Source organism: Hemiscyllium ocellatum, chromosome 25, assembly GCF_020745735.1.
Source record: "Hemiscyllium ocellatum isolate sHemOce1 chromosome 25, sHemOce1.pat.X.cur, whole genome shotgun sequence".
Lineage (NCBI taxonomy): Eukaryota > Metazoa > Chordata > Chondrichthyes > Orectolobiformes > Hemiscylliidae > Hemiscyllium > Hemiscyllium ocellatum.
In genome coordinates, this window is record NC_083425.1 from 21505972 (window position 1) to 21521931 (window position 15960).

At 38.4% G+C, this 15960-nt stretch overlaps 1 protein-coding gene across 1 annotated transcript in view; it reads left to right on the top strand.

Annotated features, from left to right (window-relative positions):
• Window positions 1–15960, top strand: part of ccdc40 (coiled-coil domain containing 40) — a 110319-nt gene that overhangs the window by 52707 nt on the left and 41652 nt on the right. The window contains exons 12-16 of the mRNA XM_060844903.1: window positions 7764–7886; window positions 8506–8627; window positions 9666–9909; window positions 11564–11746; window positions 13483–13728. Coding sequence (XP_060700886.1) covers window positions 7764–7886; window positions 8506–8627; window positions 9666–9909; window positions 11564–11746; window positions 13483–13728 — 918 coding nt within the window. The remainder of the gene's footprint in view (window positions 1–7763; window positions 7887–8505; window positions 8628–9665; window positions 9910–11563; window positions 11747–13482; window positions 13729–15960) is intronic.

A 15960-nucleotide genomic window follows, 5' to 3' on the forward strand; every position in this document is an offset into this window, starting at 1 on the left:
CTCCAGGCTCTTAGTCATTTGAATAAGTTCACCTCTCATTCATCCAAATTCCAATTAATGCAGGCCCAACATGCAAACTTTCCTCACTAGACTGCCTCTTCTTTCCTAGGAATCAGTGAGTGAGTGTGAACTGCTTTTGATGGAGTTATGTCCTTTCTTAAAAAGTGACCAAAATTGGACAAGGTTCTCTGACCAACTAATGATAAACATGCCTACTTTGAAATTTAATTCCCATGGCCACATATGACAACATTCCATTTGCCTTCCCAATAATTTGCCTTGTCTGCAAAACATGTGATTTAAGTACCACGATACCCACATCCCTCTGTGCTTCCAATGTTCCATGTTCTGTCCAAATAATTATTCTTCCTGCCAAAGTGGAGAGATCACATTTTCTTTTCTGCCAAATTCAGTTAATTGCCTATCAATGTTAATATGTTACCCCTATGCCATGAGCTCACATTTTGTGTGGTAAACATTGCTGTGGGTCCTTGTCAAAATTTTAAGTACTTATCAAATGTTTTGGACCAGGCCAGAACCTCTGAAAAGATTTTAAGAAAGGAGCCTAAATGCTAACATTTTATTATTTTAAAGCAAATATGAAGTGCATTGATCCAGATGTAAAGTGACTGGTCAAACTACTCTTCTCTAAGCAAACATAATTTATTCAAACACTCCAGTTAAAATAGAAAAGAAAGAAGAATTTAGAATAACTCTATTGGAAAACTTTATAGAACATTAGATTAGGTAACCATTACTGAATGAACTTTTCCAATTTTGCAATGTCCCTAAAATAACTACACAGAGGCTGGTATCTCGTCACCAAGTCACCCTTTATTTACTTGTGCACAGTACAGTAGCTGTGGCCAGCCAGCTCAGAGTCAGTTGCCTGAATGGAGGAAATCCTAATCTCCTGGTTATATAGGTCAGCCAAGGCTTTCCTGATTGGAACCAGGTTGGCCTTGAGGATGGTTGATTAGGATTGTTAACCTACATCCCTTCCCCCCGCTCAGTCTGGGATGTTGGTCTGGTCTTTCACTTGTAGCTTTTCCTGTGAAATTTTCACCCCAAGTCCGGATCCTCTGGTTCAGACTCTAACACAGGCAGCATATACCAGACAGTTGCCCACCTCTTGCATCTGGACCATCTCAGGAGAGTTTCCTCCTCTTCTTTTGGTGGTAATGGTATAGGGGCTGCATCCATCTTGGACTCTGAGGTTTCCTTGACACTAGACACGGGAGGGGAACCTACTTTTTTAGACAGACGTTCTTGTTGGTCTGAGGGACCAGATATGTTTTGGTCCAGTTTGTGAGATAACAACTTTCAGGTGATTCACATGTTTGTTCGTGACTGTACCACTGATCCAAATTTTGGAAATGATGGGACTTGACCTCACATCAACCTCGCCTTATACCCTTACAGGCCATTTATTGGTTCCGGCATCAAACTTCATCCCCTGAATTAAGTTGTCTGGCTAACTTAAAGGAGGCATGTGGCCGACATTGGCGTTCCTGCTACCGTTACATCCTCTTTCCAGGTTTGGGAATAATCTGGTGCGAACTCTTCTCCCCATCAGCAACTCTGCAGGAGCAATCTCTCTTGTTCATGTGCAGTGTACTTTAATCAAACAAGAACCAGTGTAGTTTGGCATCAATTGACACTATTTCTTTAAGTCTGCATTCAACTTTTGGACTGCTCTTTCCGCTTGGCCATTGGACAGTGGATGGAATAGAGCTGTCCCTATGTGCCGAATTCCATTTGACATTAGGAAATATATGAATTCCTGGCTCGTAAATGCCATCCCATTGTATGTGACCAATACTCAGAGAATCCATGTACTGCCAACGATGTTCGCAGCTTCTCAGTCATCACCCCAGTGTTTGCCAAACTTCATCCATGTCCAACCACTCTGAATGAGCATCCACAATGACCAGGAATATTGAGCCCATGAAAGGAACAATGTAGTTGGTATGCAACTGAGTCCAGGGTTTTCCCAGTTATTCCCATGAATGTGGGGTGCTGCTAGAGACAATTTTTGCCCTTGGTGCACTCTAGGCACTGGCCCATCAATGCAGCTATATCAACCCCAGCTACCAAACGTGGCTTCTTGCTAGCATCTTCACCTTGGAAACCCCTGGATGACCCTAGTGGAGTTCTACCAGGGTCTAGCGGTGACCTTTACTCAGGACAATCACGCTTGATCCACATAGTAATATGTTGTCCTCTGTGGTGATCTAGTCTCGCCGGTCCAGAAAGGTTTCAATTCAGGTTGTGATGTCCCCTCTTTTTCCCTCATTATCACGAGTTGTTTAGTTTCACTAGGATAGGATGTTTTTGAGTCTACAGTCAGATACTGCCAGCAGTGACTGGAAGAATGTCCAGGAAGTTCAATACCAAAACGGCCACTTCCAGGGAGGCACCACTGGTGGAGTATCTGCTCATGGGAGACAGCTCAAGGCACCCACATAGCCACTTGGCTTCCTGGATGGTGTTTTTACTTGTATTTGTATGCGCTGAGAGTAAGGGCCCATTGCTGAATTCTGCTGGAAATTATGGGCAGCACCACCTTTTCTTCTTTCAGTTAGCCCAAACAAGGGTTTGTGATCTGTTATTATGACAAATTCCCACTTGGAACTTCCTCACACCAAAGACGACCACCAAACATTCCTTCGCTATCTGGGTCGATTTGCATTCAGCATCTCACAAAGTCCAGGAAGCATACGTTATCAGGCGTTCCTCTCCATTGGGCCATTGGTGAACCAACACGACCCCAATACCATATTGGAGTAATCACATGTTAGCACTACCTCCCATTTCGGATCGTAGTAGGCAACACCTGAGGTGATGATAGCTGGTTTTTCACTTCCCTCAAGGCTACTTCTTTTGCAAGCATTTCCAAGGCTGACTCTTTTTCAATAGCAGGTGTAAGGATGCCAAGTCGGAGGACGGTTACTTATGAATTTTCTATAATACTTCATGAACCCAAACCCAAGGAAAGACCTAAGCTGTGGTAGAGAAGTGGGAGCCAGGGCTCCTTTGATCACGCTCACTTTATCCTGCAACAGGTATAACCAGCATTTGTCAACTCTGTAACCCAAGTCGGTCACTTGAGATGCCTGGAACACACAATTTCCCATCTCAGGCATATGCCCATTTGGGAGAAACATTTAAGCACTATGTCCAAATTCTCCAAATGCTCTTGATTGGTCTTCCCTGTTTTTAATACTTCATCCAGATAAAAGGCAACCTGGGTAGCACTTGCAAAATGTTCTCTATGGTCCACTGGAAAAAGACTGAGGCAGACAATACCCCATAGGGCAGTCTTGCATATTGATATAAACCTTTGTGGTACTTATAGTATACTTCTGGGACTTCTCATCCAATTGCAATTGCAGCTAATCATGCGTCATGTCCAGCTTTGTAAAGGATAGTTGCCCGGCCAACTTTGCATACAAGTCCTCTGTGCAAGAAATCGGCTAGTTATCCAGCTGTGAGAAACAGTTTACCATTTGCTTAAAATCCCCACAAAAGTGAACTGAGCTATCATGCTTCATAATCAGTGTAACCGGTGCTGCACATTGTGCAAATTGCACTGGTTTGATGATTCCTTGGCTCTCCAGCCTCCTGATTTCCACCTCTACTTTTGCCCACAAGGCAAATGGCACTGGGTGGGCCTTGCAAAATCTTGGAATTGGTTCCTTGTCAACATTAAAACTGGCTTTGATAGTCTGTAGCCCTTTCTGAAGTACTCCTGGATATTTCACTAGGACTTTATTGAGCCAGCCATTTTCTAATTTAAAAATAGCTAATCTAGATGAATCCTTCTCAACCAATTCGACCCCAATAGAGATGGGCGCAAGACTTTTACTACCATCAGTGGTAACTGTACCAACTGTTTTGCATAGGAGACCAGAACTGAAGTCGTACCCTTAATCTGCAATGGTTTCCGAGTGTACATTCTCAGTCTGGCTGAAGTCTTGTGCAGACTTAAGGGTTGGAGTCCTGAGTGAATCTTGTTAATTCTGCATCCACAGACACAGCTGCACCAATATCAGTCTCTGTAGAAATCGGGTGACCATTTAACCAAGCATTAATTTTAATCGGTTCCAATTTGGATGTCATTAGCAATTTAATTTTTCCAGCTCACACGTAGGGGAACTACCCAGCGTATGCACTCTTCTGGGTACCGGCCAATGAGTTTTCTTCCTCAAGACAGGCCTTGTAGGACTTCTTTGCTGTCTTGAGTCCACATATCAACAGCAACAACAATGGTTTGCTGGCCCAGGTTCTGAAGAACTTTAAAGCTACTTGGTTGAGGCTCAGCTTTGTTGTGGGGTTCTGCTGTGTGCTAGCCTAGGCTCCCTATAGTCAGGATATGCCCTACATGAGGCTCTGTGATTGCCTACACTAAAGTGTGTTGTCCAAGCTTAGTTGGAGAGGTGAGACATGGTGGGTTTAGTGAGCCATGAGAACAAATTTTACCACATACATCTTTAGACATCCCACTTCCATTGGGATGTCCTGTAGCTCCCATGCTCCACTTGCCACGTTTTCTAATGATGATACCATTTTGAACGCCAGTTGAGCTTCAGCCAGTCAGAGCTTCTTCATGGTTACATCATTAATCCTACATACCAAACGGTCTCTCAGCATCTCACTCAGTGTTAACCCAAAATCACATGCCTCTGCCTATCATTTCAGCTTCATCAGAAATCCTGATCCAGATTCCTCCAGTTCTCCAACAACCGAATAAAACCAATAGCATCTCTGAATTAAAGGAGATTTGGAGTTGTAATATTGCTTGACCCACTCTGTCGACCCGCTCTGTCAAGCTTTCCAAATAAAGACAAGATACCAGAAATGCTTACCGCAACTTCAAGAAGACTGTTGCAAGCAAATGTTCTTCAGGCACATCTTGTTTTCTCTCGGTGTCACTGAAACAACTGCACAGAGACTGGTATCCTGTCGCCAAGTCACCTTTTATTTATTTGTGTACAATACACTAGCTGAAGCCAGCCAGCTTGGAGTCAGTCAACTGAACTGAGGAGATTCTAATCTCCTGGTTATTTTTTCCCCTTTTTTGTTATTTTTTTGAGGAAATTCTAATCTCCAGGTTATCCTGGTCATCCAGGGCTTTCCTGATTGACCCAGGTTATCAACCCCAATTAACGACCTAGTAGCCAATGAGGTCAACCTGGTTCCAATCACTACAATCTCATAAATACACCCTTGGCAAAAAAGCAAATTCAGAAAAATAGATGAAGGACATATTGGAAACATTACTGATAACTTCTAATTTATATGAAACTAATACAGAAGATCAGAGTCTACTAATACATTCAGATTACAAAACCAAATGTGGGATCATGAAATATAAGCTACACAGTCAACTACTTATATTGAATGAAAGTCTCAAAGGTTATATTGTAACAAAACTTAAATGCACAAACTGTTAAGGAGGTTAACTTTAATACAAAGAATATATCTAGCAAAATATAAATGGTTATATTCTAAAATATGACAAACGAAAACAAAACTAGTGCAGAGCACCGATGTTCTTTTCTCCCTACCACAGAACCTTCCTCATAACCTTCATTTTGTTAATAACATTGAATTTTTCCTGATCAGGATTTAACAGGCGAGACCGATGTAAACTCGCCTTATTCAGCTTTGAAAGTTGCAAATTCTCACAATCTGAGGTGGAAATTAGCTAATCAAGGCCTCACAACATTAACTCATTTATGTGTTTTCTTCATTCTGTTGAAAACAGACTTGTGCATTTCTTTGTCAAGTGAGGCTAACCAGAGTAACACAATATTAAAACACTGAAATCTACATTGGTTACAGTTAAGCAGAATAATATATTAGATTAATAAGTTAATATACTTTGATTGCATGACTATAACTAAGCTAATCTTGAAATGTCAATTTGCTCACTTGTCCTGAAAAAGCATAAACACAAATTAAGAGGAGGAGTAAGCTATTTAGTCTCTCATGTCTGCTCTGCCTTTCATAAGGTTATGGCTGGTCTGATTGTGGCCTCAAATCCACTTTCCTGGCTACCTTCCTTCAAGACTCATGTTTGTCAAGATACTTCTCCCTTGAAAATATTTAATCATCCTGCCACAACTGCCTCTGGAGATAAGAATTCCAGACTGTCCATCCTGTAAGAGAAAGAAAACAAATTCATCTCAGCCTTAAATTTAAACCACTTATTTTAAACCGTATCCCCGAGTTATGGTAAACATGCTTTCAGTCTGTATTGTGTCTGGTCCCCTTAAAATCTTGTACATTTTAACACCACTTCATTATTCTAAGGTCTCATGGATACAGGACCACCTGTTTCATAATTTTTCATAAAATACATGCCTTATTCCTGAAATTAATCTGATTGGACCCGATCCAGAATCTACGCAAATTTAGAAATTAAAAACAATGTACTACTATCTCACCCATCACTTCACTTAGGGCCCTAAACTGAAGTCCATCAAGACCTGGAACTTATCAGACTTTGGTTCCAGTCGTTTTCACGGTACCCTTTCCTCGGTGATTGTAATTGTTTTAATACCTTATTTCCTTTTCACCTCTTATTCACAGTTTCTGGGTTAGGTGTCTATATTCTATATGATTAAGACAATTGCAAAACATCAATTCATTTTGAAAGCATGTCACTGGATCCGAAACATTAACTCTGCTCTCTCTCCATTCTCCAACATTTTCTATATTGAGCCAGTCAAGCCATTCACAATTTCCTTATTTTCCATTATTAATTCCTCATGCTTGCTCTGTGTAGAACCAATATTCACTTTACTGTGAGCAGGATGCAAAGTTTTGTTTTTCCTTGTATTATCTGTTTGCTGGCCATCAGGGATAAAATTTCACTTTTTTTGGGTATGGGAAGAACAGTGGTGTTGAATGGGCCCCACAAAAATGCTGCCATTCTTATTTTCCACTCCCTCACCTCACCGTGGATTTGTCATCTTCTGACCGGGAGATCCATGCTAAAGGCACAATTTTTCTCCAAAAGAAATGCTGTAGAACTTTGATTATAAATATAGATACAGAAATTTAGATTTGAAATATAAAAATAAAGACCATACATGTAATTTTAAATTTGGAACTGAATAACATCTGTTTGTCCTGTTTCTAATGTTATCAAGCTTCCAAATCTTGTATTACATCAAGACTGTGCTTGTTCTTGACTGCATAAGACCATTGTTATGGAAGTAAAAATTGTAGGTGTCAAATCTACCTTAGTTTAATGGTCACATTCAGATTTTGAAGTTAGACAGTTGTTGGGACATGTTCTGCTCCACAGACAGGTAATACTACTAAAGGGGTATGCATAGTGGCATGTTTCAGAAAAGACAGTAATTCAAGATTCTAGCTGCCTGATCAGGATGTGAAAGATGAAAGACCCTGTGATAGTATTTGAAAAAGTACTGCATTGTTTTCTTGCTGTTATAACTAACATTTATCACTCAAGTCTCACCACTAAATAAGCACAGATACTATGGTTGTTGATGATTGTGGAACCTTACTATGCACAAATAGGCTACCACATTTGTCTATAACATACACTGATGACACAAAAGAAATACTTAAATGGCTATGAAGACATCTTCGGAATATCCTGACGAAGTCAATGGTACTAAATAAATGCCAGATTTTTTTTGTTGGAAACCAAATGTAGTGGGTTCTTTTATAATGAAGTTTTTTCTATTTTACAAATAAGGCACTAATAATTCTCTTTTGGGCTTTAGGACATGTTTGTAAACCGTTTAGTATCGCAAATGGATACACTGCGAGAACAGATTGCAATGTATGAGGCCCAGTATATTGCACAAGTAGAAGAAACAAAAGCAGCACGGAGAACAGTAGCAGAGGTGAGATAACAGTCCTTATCACAACTGAAGCCGTTACACAATTTGAGTGTGCAAACCATTGCTGTAGGAAAGAAAGTGTTAGCAGCTTCTGACAGCTTGGTAATGAGAGAAATGGACAACCATGGAACCTGTGCTTTATGAAAGTGTTAAGGTTCCTGATCTACAGTTTACCTTTTTTTGGTCAAGATAACAATTCTTTGATGACAGCGTTTGCCTTATTTGAGAAAATGTAGTTCAAACCCTTACATTGCTTAAATAGAACCGTTACAGGTAATTTACCCATTTTTAGCAGTCATAATAAGGACTGATTATATTGCAGCTACAGACCCATATAATACAATACAGCATGAACAAATTGGGTTATGCTGGTCTCTTGAGTTCATTTCTCTCATTTAATATTGGTAGCACATGTAACCCTGAATGCAATTACAGAATTCCTGTCACTGTTGAATGCCTTGTGAATTATAATGCCAAGAAGATCACTCAAAAATGCTTTCATTATCACTTCCAGCTTTCTTCTCCTTTTACAGAGTCACACAGCATAGGAGAGACCCTTCGGTCCAGCTAATCCACGCCAATCATGTTCCCAAACTAAACTATCTCTCAAATTATTTCTCAGGCAACCATGGAGATTGAGGCAATTGGCTATGAGAAGAAACAACTAATAGAACAGTGGACCAGTAGCCTAATTGGGATGCAGCGGCGTGATGAGGCATATGCTGCAATGCAGGAAGCTGTCAGGTACAGTTCAGAATCTAAATAAAATTATATTATTTCAGCAGAATTAATATGGTAAAAAACTTTTATTCAGTGTTCAAAAAAAAAATTGTTGCTCATGTTTGGCTCTCTGCTTCTCATCCACATTGTATTTCAATTTTTTATTGCTCTTTACTATAATTATCTGATGAAAAAAATAAAATTGGTTATAAATTCTTTTAGAGCTGTTTCCTGACAGAACCTCAGCTAACATAAACTGCTTATATTTTCTCTAACTGTTAAGTACTTCTTAATGTGAAAGTGTTCATTCACTTTTAATTTTTGACCCATACATCTAAAAGTTTATAAATTAAATTTGCGCTTGGACATGAATGCATAAACATGCCAACTTGTTGGCAATGATGTAGCAGGCACTATCCTTGTGCTTTTTCAGTATTGGACCACACATTTTGGCTATTTATAGATGTGTTGCTGCTTCTAAACAACCGAACAAACAAAGATAGTCAAGAGGCAGGCAGTCTTTACTTATGAGTGCTTAGATCTTTCTTTATTTGATTAATATAGTATTTGTTTCAGAAAATTGGATTAGTGTACCTCTCTGTGTGTACAGTAGTTTAAAAATAATATTTAAGGTATCAGTTTGCCAATCTGTATACTTGTTTACTAACTTATCATCAAAAAACTACTTGTTGATATTTTCTGCATTTTATTTTAGAATTAATATTACAGTTAGGTATTGCATTTATTGTTGATGTTAAGCTACTTCCAGTTTTCAATCTTTGAAACCCAATGGTATTTTTCAGTGTTTCTCCTCTATTTTTTTCTTAAGACATCTGCATCTAAACTGTAAGCTTTTTCAGCTCTTGCGGCACAGTAGTAGTGTCCCAATCCCTAGGGTTGAATGCCTGGATTTAATTCTCACTTGCCACTGACGTGAGTCTTAACATGTTCAAACAGGTTGATTTTAAAAATGCTTTAAACCATAAGCCTTATTTAAGAGTTGACTATTTCCTTTTCTGTCAATGTATGATAGATTTTAATGATTCTTTGTCTTTCATTCAGACAATCAAGGCACCAGTTGGATACATTGAAGACTGAAATGTATGCCTTTAATACCTTAATTATGAAACAGGAAGAGAAGAATGAGTTTCTAACAGTTAATCTGAACAGACTGACGAACGATGTTTATATGACCCAGAAAATGATAGCGCAGAACTTAGCGAAGCAGGAAGCATTAAAACACGAATATAGCACCTACACTCGGACACTACATGAAACAGAACGCTTGCTCAACAAAGCTTCATTAGTAAGAGCATTGTTATCATGAATACTATTAATACAGACTAACAAAATCGAACATTGAAACTCTTCTTATTTTTTGACCTCAAAACAGTTAACAGAATATGCCAAATGTTCATGAAACTTTTGCATACAGAGATAGAAGGCAGTTAGCCAGTATGCTTTCACCCACCTTCTTTAGCTGTAATACAGCAGTGTAACTTCTTTACTAATATGATCCAAACAATGCCCAATGTGGACAGAAATAGCAGCCAAATTGAAGAAACAAATTAGATGTCAGCCTTGGTAGTTATTATTTAAAGCATGTAGAGTTATTTGTAGCAAAAATTTGTTCTTGAAAAGAATGACAAAATCAATTATAATGTTTTAATGCAACTTTATAAATTATGTTTTTTTAATGAATTTTCAATTAAAATTAAAAATGAACTCCATACTTAATGCAAATTTAGAAATAAATATCACCATGTTCCTAAGTCCATTTGAGCCTCATTAGCTTGCCCCTTCACATTGGTAGGATGTAGTTCAGAAGTAATTTTGTGGAAAACTGTGAAATTGTAATTTTAAAAGAAAAAAGAAGCATATCATCTAATGATGAGAGGTTGCACAATTACGAAATGCAGAGACATCTGGGTCTCCTCATGCATGAATCGCAGAAGGTTAGTGGGCAGATGTAGAAAATAATCAAGAGAGCTAATAGAAGATATACTTTAATTGGAGGTTTTGATTCAGTTATACAGATGTTGGGGAAATTGCATCTGGAATACTTTGTACTGGACTGGTCACCATATTTACAGAAGGGTGTTAATGCATTGGAAAGAGTTCAGAGAAGGTTTACTGAACTATTACCTAAAATGAGCAGATTGGCTTACGAGGAAAGGCTAGGCCTTTATCTTCTGGAGTTTGGAAGAGTCACAAGTGATTTAATTGAAATGTATAAGATCCTTGGCAGAATGGATGTCAAAAACATATTTCCTCTTGCTGGAAATCGAGAACTGGGACATTGTTTACAAATAAGGTGCTGCCCATTTAAGACAGAATGATTGATAAAACATTTTTTCTCTCTCAGAACATTGAGATTCTTTGAAATTTCCTTCCTTAAAAGACAGTGGATGCAGAATCTTTAAATATTTTTAAGACAGAAGTAGATAGATTCTTGATTACCAAGGGGATGAAAGATTATCAAGGGTATGCAGGAATGTTCAGTTGAGGTTAAAGTCAGATCAACCATGTCCTTATTGAATGGCAGAGCAGGTTGAAAGGCTAAGTGGCAAACTTGTGTTCCTTTTTCATATATTTGTAATCTGTTGAGTTTCCCAATCAACTATGCTACTGTGGAGAAGTGCCCAGCAAAGGCCACTAGCTCCTGAAGAAGGAGACAGAAGCAGATTATTGTTGTCTCTTCTTTATAAGAGAAAAGCAGCTTACCAACAAGCAGTATAATCAGAAAGCTGATAGAGGATTGCTCACCTAACTTCCGGTAAATGGTTCTGGAGAGACAAAAGAGACAACAAAATACAAAGAGACAAATCCGCTCCCCAGAATATCCAACAGTAGCTAACTTCATGGAAAAATTAAATGTAAAACATTATTTGAGTGGACCATGATTGTTCTTTTGACTTTCCAGTAGAATGAATTTAAAACCCACTGTGATTCTTTCCTAGGACAAGAACATTCGCCAAAGTGAGATCAAAGTACTACAGCTACAAATAGAAAAGGAATATGCAATGAAGGTTAAACTGGAAGATGAAATTATGGCAAAATTGGAAAGTGAATTGACAATGAATCAAGCAACAAATCACTTGAAACGTTTGGGTGACAAGCTTCGAATCCGGAAACGACAGCTGGTATGTAAAAATCTGTACATGAAATACTTATACGGCTGCCTGTAATTTGTCCGAATATGACAGCACGCGCACACGCGCACACACACACACACACACACACACACCTGTTCCCTGATTGGACATACCTCCTGGCCCAGAAGCAGGGGTGTTACCACTACAAGACCACTACGTTCCCCTCCACCCTTTTTTGATGTTTTTTTAAGGGACTGACATGATAATTATTTTCCAGTTAAGCTGTTCATGGATTTTATTCCAAAACTCCAGAGTATAGTATGTGGGACACAAAGCCAGGTTTTCTGGCTCAGAGTTAGGGACTGTGCCATTGTGCCACAAGAGCCTCTCCCTGTTTATGATGCTTAGACAAATAAGAGCTATCACGTCTTTCTTTTAACTTTAAAATTAACCTTAGTGTTAACAAACTTAACAACGTATGTAACATTCTAGCATTATTATGGAAACAGATTATTTTGAATTTGTATCACATTGCTTTTTATGGGACCTAATTGTGGCGACTTCATTTCTCTACATTACACCAGTGATTACACTTCAAATATATTTTAATGATTATAAAGCTTCTGTTCATTCCTAGTGTATGGTGAATAAATGTGATGTATCTAATGCTTATCTGCTCTAAATTTTTATGTTCATCCCTTTTTCTGTAAATTAGTAAACCTAACGGCGTCATACTTTGTCATGAAAATGTTACTCGGCACTAAACCTATAATAGTTAAAAATTTTATCACTATACCTTTGTCCAAATATTTTTTAAAAATGCATTATTATATTTAAGATTTTAGTTTAATTTGTGTATGATTTTTAAATCCAAATGTGGGGAAAACAGTGATGGCAGTTGTCCATGGAAGGGATTCTCAAAAAGTAAAGTACTTGTACAGACATCTAAGCTCGTCATTAAAAGTATAGACAGCTCTTACTTACCAAATCCCACAAAAATATTTTTAAAATGCTTTTTCCCATGAATGTGTTCAATGTGACTTCTGATCTTTCATGACAAGATGCACAGTTGTAGCAGGAGTGCCTTGTTTACATTAATGTGCTGTTGTCTTTCCTTTACAAAGCCTTTGGTTCAGATTAATTATCAAACTGTGAAAATAAACTTACAATGCATGAACAGTTTGTATGCAAAAGATTTGCTTGTACATGTAAAGACCAAGTCTTTAGACATAAAGCTTATTTCATCTTCTTCCTGAATTTTGCATATAGTTATACACTAATGGAAACCAGCAAAATAGTTTATAACAGCCACTAACAATCATTGCTGACAGTAAGGGGCTTCTGATTAAACTAAAGGAAAAATTATTTTGTATTGAAAGATTTATGAATAACTGAGTTGGTTCTTCCAGCAAGTATTTTGCAGGATATTTGTATGATTTTTGATTTCTTTAAGTAATAACACTACAAAAATAGAAAACAAAACATTGTTTTGGGGAACTATGTGGAACAGAGGGTTGAATCAGTATTTCAACCTCTAACTTAGTACATAGGATGCATGACTGATGTTAACAGATCTTTACAACTAATAGGTACATGTGGATTCTATATGGTCTTAACTTTATTTGCAAAGATGAATTCTCAAAGGAAGGATTACACTTAACTTGTAGCACAAACTTTCTCCTCTTTCAACTTCAATATGGCTCCATAATTCTTATTTACCAGGCATATTTATAACTAGTTTCTTAGTGAATTTTTACTAAAAATGTTCCTTATCTTCTTCATAGGAAATCGATTATGCAAAAACAGAAAATGAATATGCTCAAATAAATCTGGAAATGAATGACAGGAAAGCAGAACTGACCACACTGCAGAAAACTCTACAAGAACAGTACAATGAATTAACTGAGAAAAACAAAGTTATCTCATTGAGTGAGAAAGAAATTGCTAAACGACTACTTGCCATTCAAAATAAACAGTCAGTGCTTAACATGCACAACAAGAGGATTGCACAACTGATAGCAGAGATGGGCGTAAGTTCAAGAAGCAAGTACTGTGAACAGTGAGATAAAATAGAAATTTATTTTTAATTTTCCCAGTAAACATACCTAGATATTTAGGTTTTTGAAAATGAAATATTACAGCTTTAAAATAAACATATACAGTGGAGGAACATTAGAATGTCAGGTTCTGGATGGACGTATTAAGATAGTCCATAAGACTTTTCTCGCCCAAAATTATCCTGAGATCCTCCTGTTCCCCACCTAGTCAATTTTTGTGTTTTATTCAAAAAGGTTTGTTTGCTTTGAAAATTCAACATGTACTTTAAAAAACAATTTAGAATGAGGAAAGAAACTGCATGTCTATTCCTCAAACACACTTGCTTTTACTCTCCTCATATATGTCATTGAGTCACAGCGCATGGAAACAGACCCTTCGGTGTGACTCATCCATACTGATCAGATATCCTGAATTAATCAAGTCCAATTTGCCAACATTTGACCCATATCCCTCTCAACCCTTCCTATTCATATACCCACCCAGATGCCTTTTAAATTTTGTAAATGTACCAGCCTCCACCATTTCCTCTGCAGCTCATTCCCTCTATGTGAACAGGTTGCCCCTCAGGTCTCTTTTAAATATTTCCCTCTCACGTTAATCCTATGCTCTCTGGTTTTGGACTCTGCTACCCTGGGGATAAGACCTTGGCTATTCACCCTTTCTATGCCCCTTATGATTTTATAAACCCCTCAGCCTCCGATGCTCCACAAAAATTAGCCCCAGCCTATTCAGTCTCTCCCTATAGCTCAAACCCTGGCAACATTTCTGTAAACCTTTTCTAAGCCCTGTCAAGTTTGACAATATCCTTCCTATAACAAGGAGGGAGACCAGAACTAACCAAAGTATTCCAAAAGTGGCCTTGCCAATGTCCTGTACAGACAACTTGACATCCCAACTCCCATACTCAATGCACTGACCAATAAAGGTAAGCATACCTATTCTCTGCTTGTTTATGTGTCTGTCTCAATGCCTCTTAAACTTTGCTATCATATTTGTTTTATCTCCTCCCCCGTCAGCACATTCCAGGCACCTACTATCTTTCATGTAAAAGATTTTTCTTGCACCTCTCCTTTGAATTTTTCCCTCTCACCTTAAACCTGTGCCCCCTCATATTTGACATTTCCACCCTGGGAAAGAGACCCTGACAATCCTCCCTATCCATGCCCATCTTAATTTTATAAACTTAAATCTCACCTTACAGCTAATACACTCCAACCAGGCAACACCCTGGTAAACCTCTTCTACACTTTCTCCAAAGCCTGCACATCTTTCCTACAGTGTGGTGACCAGAATTGCGCTGTGGCCTAACCAAAGTCTTATACAGTTCCAACATGACTTGCCAACTTTTATACTCAGTGCCTCGACTGATGAATGCAAGCAAGCTAAAAGCCTTTTTTTACCACCTTATCCACTTATGTTGTATTTTCAGAGAGCTACGGACTTTGATCTCAAGATCCCTCTGTATATCAATACTCCTAAAGGTCCAGCCATTTAGAGTTTACTTTCCTCTTGCATTTACCCTCCCAAAAAGCATCACCTCACACTTGTCCAGATTAAGCTCCATTTGCCATTTCTCTGGCCATCTTTCCAAGTAATCTAAATCATGCTGCATCCTTTGATACCCTTCCTTATTATCCACAACTCCACCAATTTTCATGTTATCTGCAAACTTACTAATCCAACCACCAACATTTTCATCCAAATTATTTACATATACTACAAATAACAGAGGTCCCAATGCTGACCTAGTAGGAAAGTTGGGACCCAAGGACACACCTTCAGTTAAGTGATGACCCTTTAGAACTGAGATGAGGAGGTATTTCTTCAACCACAGGGTGGTTAATCTGTGGAACTCAGCAGAGTACCTTAGCGACCAAGTCATTGAGTGTATTTAAGATAGAGAGAGAGATATTGGTAAGGGGACAAGGGGAAGAAGAAAGGAGAATAGGGTTGGTAAATACATCAGCCATAATTGAATGGCAGAGCAAAGCTGGTGGGTGGATTAGCCCGATTCTGCTCTTATGTCTTAGGGTTTTATGCTCCCTTTTTCTTTTTAACTAAACATACAACATCTCTTTTCATCCAAGATTCCCATCCTTATCTTTCATCCTCACAGGAATATGCTGGCCTTGAACTCTAGTCACCTGGCTTTTAAAAGACATGTCAGATGCAGTTTTGCCTTTAAACAGCTGTCCCCAATCCAG